Consider the following 17,924-nt stretch of genomic DNA (forward strand, 5'->3'; position numbering starts at 1 on the left):
ATGACTTTGCAGCTTTGCCCAGGCCTTGCTAACTGATTTAGTGTCTGATAACCATGATATTTTCATTTTGTCACATAAATCCAATATCATATCTAGTTTCCTCAGATTTTTTCTTCTTTAAAAGAATACTAGAATAATCAGCTCAGGCCCACAGCCAGAATCTTCAGAAAAATAATCGATCTGGCCTGTTTTGAGATATAGATGAGAAAACCATCCCCTGGAACTGGAGATTTACTTTATCAGACCCCAGGCAAATACAAGTGGGTAATAGGAGAGTGTGCATCTTTACAGGCCCAGCCTGGGGGAGGGTATGGGTGGGAATTATAAGGCAGTGTGGATTCCCATGTGAAGTTCAGGTTTAGCTGGGTGCATACTTGCTCTGAGTATCAGGGCTTTGAAACTCAAGCAGTCATGTAGCTGTAGGCATGTTCACTCAAGCAGCAGAACCATAGGAATCAAGAGGGTAACAAAGAGATATTCATAGACTGAAACAGATTTTGCCTCAAATCATGAAGTGGCTGTAATTCAAGTTTTAACAAAAGCTGTGAAATTCAAAGCTAAGATTTAGCTTAATCTCAGCAGTGTCTGCTTTGCTACAAAGGTGCTAGATACTAATTTAGGTTATGCTTTAATAGGAGGGCTCTTCAAAAAGTTTATGGAAGGATTTGTATTAGCTTTTAATTCCATTTTTCCATGAACTTTTTGAAGTACCCTCGTATTTACACTGAAAATGGGGAAGAAGACATTTTCCTGCTCTTTATTTTCTTCTTGATTACTATGTAATGGGAGTTATTTATCTTTGGACCCCAGAGTGCTCTTTAGCAATTGCAAGGGCACTCAGAACTGAACCATACCGGTATTTGTAATGCTTCTTGCTAGTTTGTGATTTTCAGAGACTCTTGTGGGATTTGCAAGGTCATTAATTAGTCTTATGGCTGTGGTTGTCTGTGATTGAGCACATGGTAGAAATGGAATTCATTAGCCCAAACTTACTCTGGTGTAGGGAAAAGGAGACTTGGGATCTAGTCCCCATTCTGCTGTTTATGGTCCCTGTGGTCATGAACAGTTGGTTGCTTTCTTGCTCCGTGCTCAGTATCCTCATGTTAAAATAAGAGCACTGAACCAGCACTCTCAAAAGCCCCTTCTAGAGCTACCATATTGTGGAGTTTAAAATACTTTGAGCATGCTGGCTGGTTAGCTCAGTTGGTTAGAGTGCAGTTGTTATAACACCAAGGTCAAGAGTTCAGATCCCTGTATCAGCCAGCTGCCAAAAAAATAAAATAAAATACTTTGAGCAATATATTGCATGTCTATGAATTTATTTTCTTTTGTATTATCTTTATATACCATACTGACTTTTTTTAGATTGTGGTAAAATATACTTAACATAAAAATTACAGTTTTAACCATTTTTTTAAGTGTACAACTCAGTGGCAACTCCCATTTCCTCCTCCACCCAGCTCCTGTTAACCACTATTCTACTGTCTTGTCTCTATGGATTTGACTACTGTAGGAACCTCATATAAGTGGAATTTACAGTATTTGTCCTTTTGTGTCTGGCTTATTTCACTTAGCATAATGTCTTAATGGTTCATCCGTGTTGTAGCGTATGTCAGAGTTTTCTTCCTTTTTGAGGCTGAATATATCACAATGTATGTATATCCCACATTTTGACAATACTGACTTTTAAACTCACATGATTCAAAACCATCTAAAAAAAAAATGTTTAAAGCAAATTTTAGATTTTTTTAAAGCTCAAATACCACAAAGAAGGAAAAAGAAAATCTAGTAGTATGTATATCATGGGGGTTAGAAAAATGAGAAAGTAGGATGGTTATTCTCAGGCAGAGTTCTTCTAGGAAAATCCCCTAAAAGTGTCAGGGTATTTTTAAGCAGTCTTAAAAAAAATGGATTGATAAAATTTAATGCCCATTAATAATAATTAAAAAATTTTTTAACCTTAGCAAACTAGAAATAGAAGGGAAATTGTTGAATATGATAAAGGGCATATACAAAAACTTATGAGAAGGTAGAGATTATATGGGTATGTCCATTTGTCAAAACTATACAGTTAAGAATTGTACATTTCAATGTATGTAAATTTTACCTCAAAAAAATTGAGCAAGTAGGAAATGATTACAACAGGATTTCTCAACCCTTACAGTATTAATATATTGGGCTGGAGAATCCTTTGTTATGGGGACTATCCTGTGCCTTATAGGTTGTTAAGCAGCATCTACCTCTACCCACTAGATGCCAGTAATACCCTCTCAGTTGTCACAGCCAAAAATGTCTCTAAACATTGCCAGATGTCCCGGGGAAGAGGGGGTTGGGCAAAATTACCCCCACTTGAGTGCCCCTGGATTAGAGGCATAGATGAAATGAGAGTGACAGAATGTTTTTGGTTGTTGAAGCTGGTTAGTGGATGCCTAAGGATTCACTACACCATTCTCTTTACTTTGTATATGTTTGAAATTCTCCGTAAGAACAAGATTAAAAAAAAAAAAAAGTAGTGTTCCTCTCCCACACATATCCATTCATGTGTAATCCAAAATAAAATTTTATTTTAGGAATTGATACAAAACTGAAATTAAACTAGTTTCCTTCTACATTTTCTGATTGCAGAACTTATGTTCAGAAAAGCTGAAGCTTTTTTTCTTTTTTGTGTGTGTTATATGTCCTTCTGCCCAGATAACAGAGCTTTCCCCCTTTTGCACAGTACTTTTTTCTTCCTAAAAAGATTTTTGAATCTCTTATCTACCCAACCACTGAGTTTTCTCTGTCTCATTAAGCTCTGACCCATCTTGATTTCTGTGAGGCCACCCTTCCCACTGAGAGCTCCAAGCCTCTCCTGTCACTCTGTCAAAAGGGTCTTCCCTTTGTGCTACATACAGCTAGGAGACAGGCATAGCCACATTCCAGAGGAATTTACAACCACCAGCAGGCTCATGAGGGACCTGGAGATGGGAAGAGCAACTGGCACTAAACAAGCATGTGAAGTAAATGAATCAATTAGTGAAAAAAATTACAATAAACATCATGCTTAATGGCCGAATATGGAAAGCTTTTCTCTTAAGATTATAATAAGACAAGAGTGTTTACTATCAGCATTTCTGTTCCATATTGCCCTTGAAGTCCTAGCTAGGACAAAAAGGCAAAAAATAAAATAAAAAATTTCTAAAGGAAACAAAAGGTATACAGATTAGAAAGGAATAAACAAAACTATCATTTTTCACAGAGAATGTGATTGTAAACAGTATCTGAAAGACTATTAGAATATAAATTTAGCAAGGTTGCTAGATATAAGGTCAGTATCAAAAATCCATTTTAATGTACCAGCAACAATTTAAAAATGAAAACTTTTGAGTAAAACCATTTACAGTAGCAGCAGGAAACTAAATCTATCAAAAAATATGCATCTTCTACACAGAATACTATGCAATATTAAGAGACATTAAAGAAGACCTTTAAAATGGCAGGATAGCTCTTGTTCGTTAGTTAAAAGACTCAATATTAAAAAGATGTAAATTCTTCCAAAATTAATCTGCAGGTACAGTACAATCCCAATCAAAATGCCAGCAGGGATGTGTGTGTAAATTGATAAGCTAATTCTAAAAGATAGATGAAAATACAAAAATACCAAGAACAGCTAAAATAATCTTGAAAAAGAAAAGAGTTGGGGGACCTTGGGATATCAAGACTTATTTTAATGCTATGGTAATTAGGACAGTGTGGTATTGGCACCAGGGACAAATAGGTAGCAGAACAGACTTGAGTTTAGACATAGATTCACACATATATAGCTACTTGACTTATGGCAAAAGTGGCACAATTCAGTTTGGAAGGAATGGTCTTTTCAAGTAAATAGTGCTGGGTAATTGGATATCCATATCAGAAGAAAATTAATCTTGACCTTTTCCATGCACGATATACAAAAATCAGTTCCAGTGAGTATTTGGTGAAATTGGAACCCTCATACATTGCTACTGGAAATGTAAAATGGTACAAACATTTTGGAAAACAGTTTGGCAGCTTCTCAAAAAGTTAAACTTAGAGTTACCATATGACTCAGCAATTCCACTCATATGTATATACCCAAAAGAATTGAAAAAATATGTTTATCTAAAAACTTGTACACAAATGTTTAAAGCCAAAGGTAGAAACAGCTCAAATATCCATCAACTGATGAAAGGATAAACAAAATGTAGTATATCCATTATGATGGAATATTATTCAGCCCTTAAAAGGAATAAAATACTTATTCATTCTACAACATGAGTGGAAACATTATATTAAGTGAAAGAAGTCAGACACAAAAGGCCACGTATTGTATAAATCCACTTATATAAAATGTCCAGAATAGGCAAATCCATAAAACAGAAAGTAGATTAATGGTTGGCAAGCGTAAATGGAGAGGAACACATGGGGAGTGACTGCTAATGGATACAGGATTTCTTTCCGGGGTGATGAAATGTTCTGGAACTACATATGGTGATGGTTGCACAACCTTGCAAATATACTTTTTTAAAAACACTGAATTGTGGGCCGGCCCATGGCTCACTCGGGAGAGTGTGGTGCTGATAACACGAAGGCCATGGGTTTGGATCCTATATAAGGATGGCCAGTTCGCTCACTGGCTGAGTGTGGTGCTGACAACACCAAGCCAAGGGTTAAGATCCCCTTACTGGTCATCTTTAAAAAAAATAAAAATAAAAATGAAAATAAAAAAATAAAAACACTGAATTGTACACTTTAAAAGGTAGAATTTTATGGTATATGAATTATGCCTCAATTTTTTAAAAAATCAGGTGGATTATAGCATTTAAGAGTAAAAGGCAAAACAATAAACCTTCTAGAAGATAACATACGAGAATATCTTTATGACCTTGGGTTAGGCAAAGGTTTCTTAAACTAAACATTAAAGTACCAATCATAAAAGAACAGATTTGTTATTTGGAGTACTTAAAATTAAGAACTTCTTTTCATCAAAAGACACCATTAAGAAAGTTAAGAGGTAAGCCACAGAGTAGGAGACAACAATTGCAATACATGTAACTTACAAAGTATTCATATTCTAAATATATTTTTTTAAAACCTCTAATAAATCAATTAGAAAAAGATTAACAACTAATAGAAAAATGACAAAAGACTTGAATAGGCACTTCATAAAAAGGACAACCAAAAAGCCAATAAGCATATTAATCATCAGGGAAATGTAAATTAAAATCACAATGATATCAGAATGACTAAAATTAAAAAGTGACAATACCAAGTGGCAGTGAGGATATGGAGCAACTGGAACTTTCCTATATACTGGTAGTAATGGAAATTGGCACAACCACCTTGGAAAACTGGCAGTCTCTACAGCAGTTGAACATATGCCTCCCCCATGTTCCAGCAATTCTGCTCTTGCACAGATTCCACCCTAGAGAAGTGAGGGCTTATGATCACCAAAAGTCATGTCCGCAAACATTCATGGCAGGTTTATGAGCAGTCGACTGATCTACAGTGATACAGAGGAGTGGTTATCTTTGTTGGGAAGGAAGGAAGATCACTGACTGGAAGAGAGTGTGAAGGAGCCTCTAGAATGCATGAAATGTCCTAGGAGTCTAGCTTCAGTCAGGCAACAGGGGGAATACATATGTAAAAGTATATTGAGCTGGATATTAGGTATTTGTGTGCTTTCCTGTATGAAAGTTATACCTAAATTTTTAAAAAGAGAGAAAAGAAACAGGGCATATTTCACCTTGGTCCATCTATTCTTGATATTGTGAACTGTCCCTTCTCTGCCACCTCACTGAAGAACTTTGCAGGGCATGTATGGGTCTTTTCCTTCTGGGAGTCTTACCTACTCAAGATTTTTTATCACTACTGATAGCTCTGGTGTCCAAGAATTGTAGGAGGCTCTTTAAAGAAGTAAAGGGTTCCCCTCAAAGGTTTCCGTCGCTGGGTGATGAATGATCACAGGCATAGCATGCTGGCCAACCTTGTACCCCAGTAGCTCATTAACAACATCAGCCAGTCTCACCACCCCAAAAATACCTCTGAGGTGCAAATGAATTTGACAATGGCCACCTCTTACCTAGTGCCTCTTGCCTAAGGGGGATGAACTGTTAGCTATTTTCAAAGATGAAAACCAGCAGATTTTCATGATAAATGGAACCTTTTATCTCCATTTCCCACAGACAGCTGCTAAATCTTTCAGACTAGTTCCTGCATTTTCTGACTGCACTGCTTTATGTAAAACCTGAAACCATGGTTTTCATCTCTTCAGCTGTCTGGTAAAGACAGAATTTTATTGTGACTGGCCAGCGAATGAAAGTGTCATATCTCCCTAGATATGGGGGACACTAGAGAATTATGTCTGGTTCACTCAAAACTCTTCCGGTCATGTAAGACTGTACAATTATATATGCAATATAATATATCTCTGGGAAGTAGGAAAACTAGGAAGTATCCCCATATGTTTTAAACTATAATCATTAATTTTTTTTCCTACCAACAAATAAATGCTAAGACATGGCTTTGATTTTGACAAGGCTCTCAACTTTTGCTACATGGAAGACAAAGTTGAATCCTTGCCAGTCTTCAAAAAAAAAATATTTCCGGTTAATAAAAATATAGAAAATAATGTAAGGAACACCAGATCACCACTCAGCTCAGTAAAATCTGTAACATGTTCCCACATTTGCTTTAGATCTTTTTTATGTAAATCGTTAGAGTTATTGCTGAAGCCGCCCTTAGACCCCACCCTGCCATTCCCTTCCCTCTGTGCCCAGAGGTAAACACTATTCTAATCATGATTTTCATCATTCCCACATGTGTTTTGATATATTATATGTGTGTATATTCACAAGTTATATGATTTTATTTTGCATATTTTCTAACTTTATATAAATGGTACTATATATATAATTTTCCTACTTGCTTTTTTTGCCCAACAATGTTTTTTGAGATTTCTTCCTGTTGATATATATGTTATTTGCATTCATTCATTTTAACTTCAGTATCATATTCCATTGCTTGAATATGCCACCATTTGTTTATTCATTCTACTGTTAATGGACATTTAGGTTGTTTCCAGTCTTTTGCTTTTACAAATAGTGGATGCAGAGAACATTTTACATGGCCGGGCATTCCTCTAAAGTATATAAGAATAAATACAGTGTTTTGGGCTATGTTGCATGTTCAATTAAGAAAATGTTCTACTTCTATACTTAATTTTCCCCAGAGTGCTTGAACTTATTTATACTCTCGTGAGTGTGAATTTCAGTGCCATATCCATGCCAACACTTGACTGTCAACCTTTTACTGTTGCCTATCTGAAGGGTATAAAAATGGCATACATTTGTGGTTTTAATTTGCATTTACCAGTTACTAACAAGGTTAAGTATCATTTTACATGGCTATTTCACGTGTCTTTTTAAAAAATTATTTATCAATATACAATGTAGCTGATTTCGAGTTCCTTTACCAATTCCTCCCTTCCCCCCCGCCCTCTCCCCTCTTCATATGTCGTTTGGGTGTTTGAGTTTACTCTTCTGTGAATTGCCTCTTCAAATTCTTTGCCCCATTGTTATTGTTGTTGGGATGGTTGGTCTTTTTCTTATTGCTCTGTAGTAATCTTTGTGTATTCTGAATATCATTCCTTTGTCAATATTGCATATATCCTCTCCTGATTTGTGCCTTGTCTTTTACTTTCTTTATGTGTCTTCTGACATAGACTTCTTCTAAAGGCTGGTAGAGTTTTCAATCTTTCCCATGTTTGACATTCTTCTCCACCTGTAAGCAATAAACATAATCTCTGTATTTTCTTCTAAAAGTTTTAAAGTTTTTCTTTTTATGTCTAGGATTTTAAATCATGTGGAATTGAGCATACTTATTCTTTAGAGGCATGTACTGGTTTCCCTCTCAGGAAGAGCAGTAGTAATTTCCAGTGGGGCTCTGGGAAGCATGCTAACACTGGCTCTTTGTGTGGGCCTCAGGCATTCTGTGCCATTGTCTCCCCTGGATGCTTGGATCCCCGTCTCTGTAAGCCCATGGCCTTTTCAAAAAGCAGTCACTAGGATAGTAAGAATTTTCATCTCTGGAAATCTAGTAAGGTGCAAAATGCCCTGTCACTTTGCTGGCCTACATTGAATGATCTGCAGTTTAGGCCTATGTTATTCCAATAAAACATTGATGATCCCTTCTCGGCCTTTTGGCTAAGATCAAGTGTAGTATCTGTTCTTATCAGTTTAATATCTGATACGTCTTCTATCCAATAAAACATTGATGTCTTCCTCCAGTTTTTATACCGTTGTCAAAATTATAATCACCATAACCACTAAGTTAATAGTGTCTCTCATTAATTGGTTTATCTGTAGTCATTAATTCTCCTGTTCAAAGCAAAGTACTGGGAAAATTGGAGAATGGAGAGTGTCATAGGGCCTGGAGGGATCCCATTCCTTGCCTGCTTGATATGATTATGAAAGTCTTTCTAAGAGGAGCAGGCAGTAGCAGATACACCAGTCTGCCTGAACGTAAGATTGGCCATGATCATCAGAGTTTAGTGGTGGCAGTAGGAGCTGTCACCCCATTGCTGCCTTTGATTGGTGGCTATGTGATTCTAGTCTCCTAAACCATCTGAACAGGCAAGAGCTATTCAGAGGGTCGAAGCTTCTGGCTTCAGCCATTTCCATGCCACCTGGTTGCCAAAGCAATATCATCATCATTAGCAGCAGCAGCAGCACGGAAATCAGCAGGAAGCACTGTGAGCTGTAAGCCAGAGCTGCCCAGGGGCATCTACCTGGGCAGCAGGAAATGGAAATACAGCTTCCTATCCACCTTATCATCTAAGCTCATTCATCATATGAGATAAGTTTGGCAAGTTGTTAAACCTCTGCAACTTTGATTTTCTCATCTGTAAAATGGGAATAATAAATACCTACAGGGCAGGACCTTATGAAAATTAAATGTAATGAAACATTCCTAGCATAATTCCTAGCAATTGGTGGACAGTCAGGAAAATTGATGTCCTTCCAGATAACTGGCATCCGAGAGGACCAAAACGAACAAACAGGAAAAGGTGGATTGTCAAGATATAATATTTAAATTTAGTTAAATCTCCTACATCCTCACTAGCATCCAGAGAAATTCAACACAGAGCAATAATGAGTTACTATTTTTCACCTAATGAATAAGCCAGATTTTTATGAGAGTTCTCAGTGCTGATGAAGGTGCAGTCTACACTGTTGGCAGATGTGTACATAGGTACATTCCATTTGGAAAGCAGCGCAAGATATGTATCAAGAACACTAAAAATGTTCTTATGCTTTGATCTGTCCCGAAGGTTGTTACTTAAGGAAATGCCATTGATATACCTAAAATATATTTACAAGGCTCTTCACCATTGCATTGATTATTTATAATAATAAAAATCTAGAAACAATTAAACAGAGGAATGGCTTAATATCTTAAAGTTATATACACAGTTATACACACAGAGACACCGTAGAGTATTAATATAGCCATTAAAAATCTTTTTTTTTTTTTTAAACTGCCAAAATGGGAAAATAGGATACAGAAACTTCATATAGGGCTGGCTGGCTAGCTCAGTTGATTAGAGTATGGTGTTGAGAACACCAGGGTCAAGGGTTCAGACCCCTTACTGGTTAGCAGCCCCGCAAAATTAATTAATTAATTAAAATTAAAATTAAATGTAAGTCAAAAAAGAAACAACTTCATTAAGTGGAAAAACCAGGCTATAAAACTGTATACACACACACACACACAGTATAATTCTGATTTGGTTTTTTATACACACACAGACTGGCAAGAATTGTATATCACAGTTAACTATGGCTTCCTGATGCTGTTTTTTCTGGGTAATGGGGGTTTTAAATAATTTTATTCTTGTATATTCCTATTTATTTTCCAAATTTTCTGCAATGAGAATGTATTACATTTATAATCAGGAAAACATTAATCAGCATGGATCCACAAGGTGTGTGTGTCCCTATGAAGTGGCTAGTAATACTCTGCTTTGTTCCGACAGCTGCTGCTGGACACCCACTCCCTGAAGATGGTGCTGCTTGACCTCCCTTCCATCGGCTCACAGGTGGTGAGGAAAGCACCTGCCAGTTACACTAAGATTGTTGTGAAAGGCATGACCCGGGCTGAGATGATCCTCAAGGTGATGGCTTGTGTTTTCCTCAGGGATTCTGTTAAAAGGGACTGGTGATGTACTTGATTGCTTATTCCAAGGAATTTTGGTTTTGAAAGCACAGGATAAGATCTGTCCCCACCAGTCCCAAAGGATTGTTCACATTCTTTGGCTGTACTGCATTATGGCCTCATCAGGTATTGTTGAAAGTTGGTGAACAGTTACTTGGGGATCAATAATTCTTTCTGAAAAATTAACCGTTTGTTGTCAGGGGATTCTGTTGTAATAAGAGTTGGCCAAGATTGGAAGTTAGGTGGCATTGTCGCTGTGAATCAGTGTATAAGACAAGGGTCCTTTTGCTTCTCAGAAGGAATTTCAGGTCCAGCTATCAGTTACTCCCTTCCACATAAGCTTTTTTGGCTCTCTGTACTCTGCGACTTTAAATGAACTCTGAACAGATGTAGTAACTGAATCTAATCAGCAAATGGGTTTTTTAAAGCCCCATTTAACAAAACATTGTACTTCGGGTGATGATGTTGAGAATGTCTGAAGCCTTGAGCATCTGCATCTGATTTCCACCTGTACTTTTTGAGAAGACTGGGGGGCTATTTGGAAGAGGGATGAGTCTAGAGAACAGATGGTACTGTCGTGATATGGTCTTAAAAGTCCTGGGTCTGCAGGCTTCCCAAACAGAATGACTCAGATGAAGGCAGGCACCAGTGGGACCAGATGCGAGTACTGCACAGACCTTGAGCTCATGGCCCGAGGAAACTGAATCCGCCTAATCATCTTCTTTCCCAGCTGGCGTACTCTCTGGGGAGGAGAGCGTACGGTTTGGGAGTTATTTGAGAGGATTTCCAAGTGAAGTACTCCTTGCCACTCCTCGGTACATTCTCAGGAATTCAAAACAAAATAAGTCTGCTAGAGGACGAAAATCAGATACTGCATTCTAAAACCAAGTGGGAATGAATACATTAATTGGGGAAGGATTGGCATCACAGTCCTTTCCTCCTGTTTGTATATTAATTGATAGTTTAAATGAATGTAGTTAAGTGAAGTTCCAGATTTTAAGTCTTCAAAAGAGTGAGGCAGCTTTTGGATTTTTGTTTTTAAGAAAATCCAATTACATCAGTTTCTTTTGCTGCCCATTTCTCAGGAATAATGATAAGTCAAGACAGGAGGAGCAGGTACCATGCACCCATGACATGTCTCAAACAGGAGACCTCTAACAGTGTTTCCCAAATGGTCCTAATATTAAAAAAATCACCTGAGTCCCCGCCCAGTTCTACTGAATTAATCTTCAGAGGACAGACACAAGAATCTTTACTTTAAAAAGCAATCCAGGTGGTATTTATGACTCAGCAAATTTAGGAAACATGGCTCTAATTTAATGTGAAGATGAAATAGGCCATTTCTTTTTTTTTTTTTTTTTGTCTTTTTTGTGACCAGCCGCACGTGCTCAGCCAGGGAGCGCACCGGCCATCCCTATATAAGATCCGAACCCGCGGCAGAAGCGCTGCTGCTCTCCCAGCGTTGCACTCTCCTGAGTGCGCCACGGGGTCGGCCGGAAATAGGCCATTTCTGAGTTTGATGTGTTGCTGCTTAAGGAAAGCTTGCAGAATCCATTTTGCAGTAGGATGGCAAGTGAGGAGAGGTGACCGCTGCCCTCTAGCCATGAGTTCTCCATGAGGGCCTACTCTACCCTCCCTCCCTTGGCAGGTAGTGATGGCCCCTCATGAACCTCTGGTGGTGTTTGTTGACAACTACATCAAACTCCTTACGGACTGCAACACAGAAACCTTTCAGAAGATACTGGACATGAAGGTTAGTTCTGTGTCTCATTTTGTCCACACCTGCTCATCCTTCTCACACTCAGTGCTTCCTCACTGTGGGGTGGGGGGCTCCTGAGGGGCTTTCTCAAAATACATGTGCCTGGCACCAGGCTCCAAGAAGCCTCTGGAGGAGAATTATCTTGAGCATGTGAACTTTAGGATCCTGATGGCACCTCCATGCCCAATTGAGACCCACTGCTCAGGAGAGCAGGAAGAGCAGGAGGATTATCCTTACCCACCATTTTTACCTGTCCTTTCTTCTCTCTTCACCCCTTCTTTCTCTCTTATTCACTACGTTTTATTTTCTTCCTTTGCTTTTCTCCCAGGCTTCTATCCAAGGCTGGTAATTCCCCTGAAGAAAGTGTTACTCCTCGGGCCGAGCCCATGGCTCACTCGGGAGAGTGTGGCGCTGGGAGCGCCGAGGCCATGGGTTCGGATCCCATATAGGGATGGCCGGTTTGCTTACTGGGTGAGCGTGGTGCTGACAACACTAAGTCAAGAGTTAAGATCCCCTTACCGGTCATCTTTTAAAAAAAAAAAAAAAAGAAAGAAAGAAAGTGTTACTCCTCAGTTTAGAGTAATTACGCAGTTTGCAGAGCCTCAGCTAACAGCGCACGCAGATATTGTACTATCCCGTGGTAGGCCATTCTGGGGCCAGACTTCATGACTGTTCTTCTTTCTTTCAACCTCAGGGGCTGAAGAGGGGCGAGCAGAGCAGCATGCTGGAACTCTTCCGCCAGAGGCTCCCTACCCCACCCGCAGGGGCAGAAGGCTCCAGCTCACTGTCCCTGATGGCTCCAACGCCGGAACAGGAATCATCTCGCATCCGCAAACTCGAGAAACTAATTAAAAAGAGACTGTAGGAGCATACAAGGGGTACTTTTTTTTCCCTAGCTGGTGACCCTCAGCACCAAGTTCCCTGGAAGCCCCCCAGCCTCTCCTGTGCTCCCTGTGACTCTCAGATCAGTCTTGAAACTTTCTGGGACATTTGGGTTGTTTATGTGTCTCTCCCATGCCCTGTCTTACTTCCTGTCCTAATCGAAGAAGCCAAGTAAGGGCTGGGTTATAAAAAGGCAATTTAGACTGCCTCTGATTCCTGAAGCAGAGGCAGCAGCGGGTGAAAGGTCCCTGATTTTCAGTTGCTGTTCCTGGGCTGCTCTTGACTGGTCAAATTGTCATTGACTTGTGTAGCCTCACCATGGCAGTCAGACCCTCTCACACGATGTCTGTTCCCTACCACATGCCCACCCAGGCAACTTGGATGAGGAAGCCAGCATCTCATTCTGTCCTCCCCCTGCTACTTTTTGAAATTACCTCTGCAGCCAGAAGGCCGAGAGTTCCCCCCCACCGGGTTTGGCTCTCGGGCTGAGGTAGTAAAGTGGCAAATCTCAGGTGCAGGAAACTAGCCTCTGTGAAGGCAGTGGAAGCCTGCACCTCATCCAGTAAATCCTGGTGCCTGTACGTACTGTGCTCCCGGTACTTTTCATGACTTGGCCAAGTTACCCAAGTGTTCTCCCTATTTCTCAGTAATCTACAAAGGAGAGATGCCCTCTGTCAGACAGGAGGGTTACATGTGCCAGGCCTTAGAAGCAGATGGCCTCTCTGCTATGGGACTGCTGACCCAAGCATAGGGCAAACCCAGATCTGACTTAGAGAGAGGGTTCTGCTTGGCACGCTTACTGGATTATGTGAGTAGATTGTTTTCTCCTTTTCTTTATTCCCACTCTGCTCCTGAGAGATTGCCTTCTGTACAGGGAAAGCAGAAAGTTATCTTGGAAGATAATTCGTAGGCTTTCTTCTCAGATGAAGCTATGGGAAAGCTCAGGACGCCCGTATCATCTAATTCCTTTTCTACCCACCCACTTTCAAATCCAAAGTACTTTCCAGAGACATCTGAAACAACAAAGGTGATATGCAGTGTCAGAGTGACACATTACCGTGTTACTAACAAGAAAGAACCTGGGTCCATGGATGCCTCAGGAACAGAATATTGACCCAACACCAGATTCAGAAGCTGGCAGAGCCCAGAACGCTGCCTGACCCCAGCCTGCACTTCCTGTCCACCATTGGCTGTTGGCAGCAGAGCTTTGCAGAAGAGAATTGCCCTATAGAACTGTGTCAGTCCCCTTGTATCATTCGGTATCCAGAGAACAGGCAACAAATCAGGTGGTTGCCCTGATTCGCTTGGTTCACTTGACACCAAGCCTCAGTTACCATGACCACAACTGCCGGGTAACCAGTGTTGGTGTCAGCTTTTGTTCAGGAATTCTGTTTGTTGACCAGGTGTTGAGAGCACTGAGGAGAAAGGTGGAGGTCTCTACAGAAAATGCACATAACAGTCCTCAAGATAAAATTGGTATATCAAATAGCACTCAGAAATAAGTTTTCAGGGCACAAGAAGTTTTGGAAATCTGTTAAACTTATGATAACCATACAGTAGGAAAGTTTAAGGTTTGAAAATTTGCCCAGAAACATTGATTATCTGTTCCCATCTTGCCCTCCCATCAGCCTTCCTCCCTGACTCCATCCAGCAGTCCCAACTTGGATCTGGGGCCTCATTTTCTCATCAGCTTCCAGCCTGTTCTTGCTCATCAACGCAGCTCTTATGCACAGAGCACCTCAAATTCGAGAAGAAAAGTGGTGGAGGGAAGAGGTGTGGCCTTTAATTGAGCTCTATTAGGGAAAGATTCTAAATAAAACAAGTGCAGGGAGGGTATTGGGAAACACCTGGGAAGCCTGGTAGGTAGATTCTGCTCAGCTGTGGTGGTGTTTTGGTAGGTTATACAGCCTGCGCTAATTGAGAAGGGGTGGTGGGCCCATCTCCAAACAGCACAGCCAACTCAGCTGTCTGTCGTTGGCCTAGGGGAGCTGGAAAAGCTGGTGGACTCCTGCACCTGGTTCTTGTCACTCTCGGTGTTTACAGATCCACACTTCTTTTTGGTTCATTTGTAAGGAGTTGTTTTCTGGACACCTCCATAATGGCATTGAGATGTCAAGCTGCTATTTTCCACGGTTGGTGGTCACAGCCAAGGAAGTTGCTTTTTAGATTTATTACATTGTCAGTAATCCCCAAAGAGCCAACAAATGTCAGTAGGAGTTATGTTAAATATCTCATTGATGGGGACTGAATACCGTTTGTGCATCCTGTAAAGACAGAGTATGTTCCTCTACCGGGGGTATGCATCAAAGCCACCTGGGACCCTTTTAAAAAAGACAGATGCCTAGAGATATTTTGAGTCAGTAAGTCTGAAGTGGGGCCTAGTATATAGGTTTAAAAGTTCCATAGATGACTATAATGTTTATTCCTTGTTAAGAACCACTACAACAGAGAGAAATTTTGCCTTATTGAAGAGTTCCTATAGCACATTTTCATAAATGTATATTTTTGTGCTTCTCTAAGTAACTATAACTACTGTACAATTGAGCTGGTATCAACATGGTAAAGATTCTTTGCTGATAGCTAGCAGCTTATATTTTAAACTTGTATTGTTGGTAGGGACCGAGCCCAATTGCCAGGAATTGGCCCCTTCCCATATTCATTAGGATTCTTGCTGTTTTGATGTACAAGCCCCAAACAGAAGCTTTGTTTATTATTGTCACTTCAAAATAACACATGTAAAGGAGCACCCATTGATAAAAGCAGCAGCTAACAAGTTTGTGGTTCAGCTAAACTTACAAATTGTGCCCATTCCTTCCCCCCACTTTCTCTAGTCCCTTTAAGAACCAGAAAATGAAAACAACTTTGAAGTTACTCTGTGGTTAAAATAAATATTCATAACTTATAATCAATAAAGAATTTACTGCTGCTCTTATTGTGGACAGACTTCCCTGATAGCTGACTTAGAGGTGCCCAGGCCAGAGAAAATTCTGTTTGGACTCTAACAGTGAAACAGGATCCACAATGGACAGGGTGTTTTGTCCTCCAAATTCAGTTCTGGAATGAAGCTGTCAGTCCTCCCTCTCTCACAGAAGAACCAGTGCCCAGGACTCAGCCCACCACCCAAAAGGGGTGCCTGCTTTCTCATGCTCCTCAGTGCAGACCAGACAGCATTGAGAGCAGACAAATCAAGACCAGCGCAATGGTGTTGGGGCAGATAAGGCAACGAGCAGGTCCGAGGCTGCGCCCTGATGTGGGGGATATTACAGCGGCCCATGCTGAGTTGCTGCTGGACAAGGAAACCCAGTTCCCTATTTACAGAATGCTAGAGGAAATCCAAAAGCACACAGCTGGAAATGTAATTCCTCTCCTTAGGAAGAGGAATCTCAAAATAACTAGCTTTGCTTGAGGCTGAAAGGGTGAGGGCAAGTCACACTTCTTGTCTACCCGAGTCAGATTCCTAAAAATAAAATTGTCAGAACTGCATTGGGCCATTTAAGCAACAGCCTTGGAAACACAGACACGTGAAAGGCTGGCATACATAGAGTACTATTGCATTTTTATATATTAAATTAAAATTTCTGGTCTCATTCTAGTATTTATCAAAATAGATAGCCTCTTGGACCCTCAAAGTTCTACACCTTTGGGAGATATAAATTTCTTTAAAAGGATTGCTTTTTTTGCTTTTTTTGTGTAAATATCATTTTCCCCATCTGGAAGTGATTTCTTCATACATATTGGAGCACAAAATTCTGCAGTTAATTAAAGCATTACTGGGTGTCATTTGCTAGAATGTATTTCCTTACTGCTGACAGAAAACAGAACGGACTATAGGAAAGAATTAGCAAGGCTGTGAAGCTTGGGCTCCCTCTCCCCGCCCCCCGCCCCGTACTTCCCCCAGTAACTGCCCTTCTCCCTGATGAAGATGCGGCCTTCCCTGACGGTCTAAGGGAACAATGCATGAGAACAGAACGTGGTAGGCATGAGACAGGTCCTGACCTGTCCAGCTGCAGTGGAAACCTCCTGTAAACATGTATAAAGTGTTCTGCTGCTGATTTGGAACCCTCCTTGCATGCTGAATTTCTATCCTATTGCCTTTCCCTTTTCTGTCCTTACAGTTCCGATCACAGCCTGCTTTTCCATGTGACTGCCAAGTGATTTCTCTCCTGTACACAGTAAATTAATAAATTAATCCTGTTTCCTTCATAACTGGGTGGGCATTTTGCAATGAAAACTTTTTGGGAAGTCTGATGTTTCTTTCAACAGTGGAAAATCTGTTGTAGCACTTCCATGAGTTTGGCTTCAAGATCATTACCTAGTTTCCATTCTTTGTTTTCACCAGCTCCCCACTTTGAGTTGCCAAGAGATCAATCTAATGAGAAAAGAAACACTTGTGTATAACCCACCTAGAAGAGCAGCATAAGATGATTTACCTATGAGTTCTCTTCCTTCTCACCCACATAACCAAGTGTGGGAGGTGCTGGTAAGCACTGGGATATGAAGAATGTCCATGTGAAACAAAAGCAGAGTGGGATCGGAAAGTTCTACCAAAGACCTGGTCTGTGGGTCTGGTTCTGGCACTTTGACATTGGGGAAGTCATTGATCCTCTGAGCCTCAGTTTTCAATATCTGTGAAAGGGGATTATAATTAATAGGGCTGTGAAGGTCGCAAAAGCCAGATTGTGTGCACATGTTCTGTAAGCCATAAGACAGCGTGAGACGTGAAGCGTTCATCATCACTTGCTGGGCCAGGGCCTGTGGCTGGCCTGACTGCGTGGTTGGTATGTTACCCTGGGTGGCTGGTTTGTTCTCCCTGGGCTTACTTTAATAAGATGGCTAAGTGGTGACATAACCTGCTGCCCTATGCAGGCTGCATCTGCCACAAGCATCAGAATATATAGGCTTTGCCTTTTCAGATCATAATAATGATATCCAACTTACTCAAGAATTTTTAAAGACTCTGCCTTCCGTATTCCCCTTACCCTGGCAGCTGCTATTTCTGTAGCATTTGAGGATAAACCTGCAAACACTAAGAGAGCTTCCTCCCTCCTGATGGTAGTGGCTGGGCTGC

At 40.4% G+C, this 17,924-nt stretch overlaps 1 protein-coding gene and 1 pseudogene across 2 annotated transcripts in view; both read left to right on the forward strand.

Annotated features, from left to right (window-relative positions):
• Positions 1-17,021, forward strand: part of VPS53 (VPS53 subunit of GARP complex) — a 152,341-nt gene extending 135,320 nt beyond the window's left edge. Inside the window, exons 20-22 of one of the 2 annotated variants that reach the window (XM_063111603.1) lie at positions 10,037-10,174; positions 11,864-11,968; positions 12,669-17,021. In XM_063111603.1, the coding sequence (XP_062967673.1) occupies positions 10,037-10,174; positions 11,864-11,968; positions 12,669-12,839 (414 nt within the window). In that variant the 3' untranslated portion in view covers positions 12,840-17,021. The remainder of the gene's footprint in view (positions 1-10,036; positions 10,175-11,863; positions 11,969-12,668) is intronic. The other variant, XM_063111604.1, reaches the window with a different exon arrangement.
• LOC134389897 (U2 spliceosomal RNA) lies at positions 8,185-8,365 on the forward strand (annotated as a pseudogene).
• Positions 17,022-17,924: the final 903 nt, after the last annotated feature.

Source organism: Cynocephalus volans, chromosome 10 (assembly GCF_027409185.1).
Source record: "Cynocephalus volans isolate mCynVol1 chromosome 10, mCynVol1.pri, whole genome shotgun sequence".
Classification (NCBI taxonomy): Eukaryota; Metazoa; Chordata; class Mammalia; order Dermoptera; family Cynocephalidae; genus Cynocephalus; species Cynocephalus volans.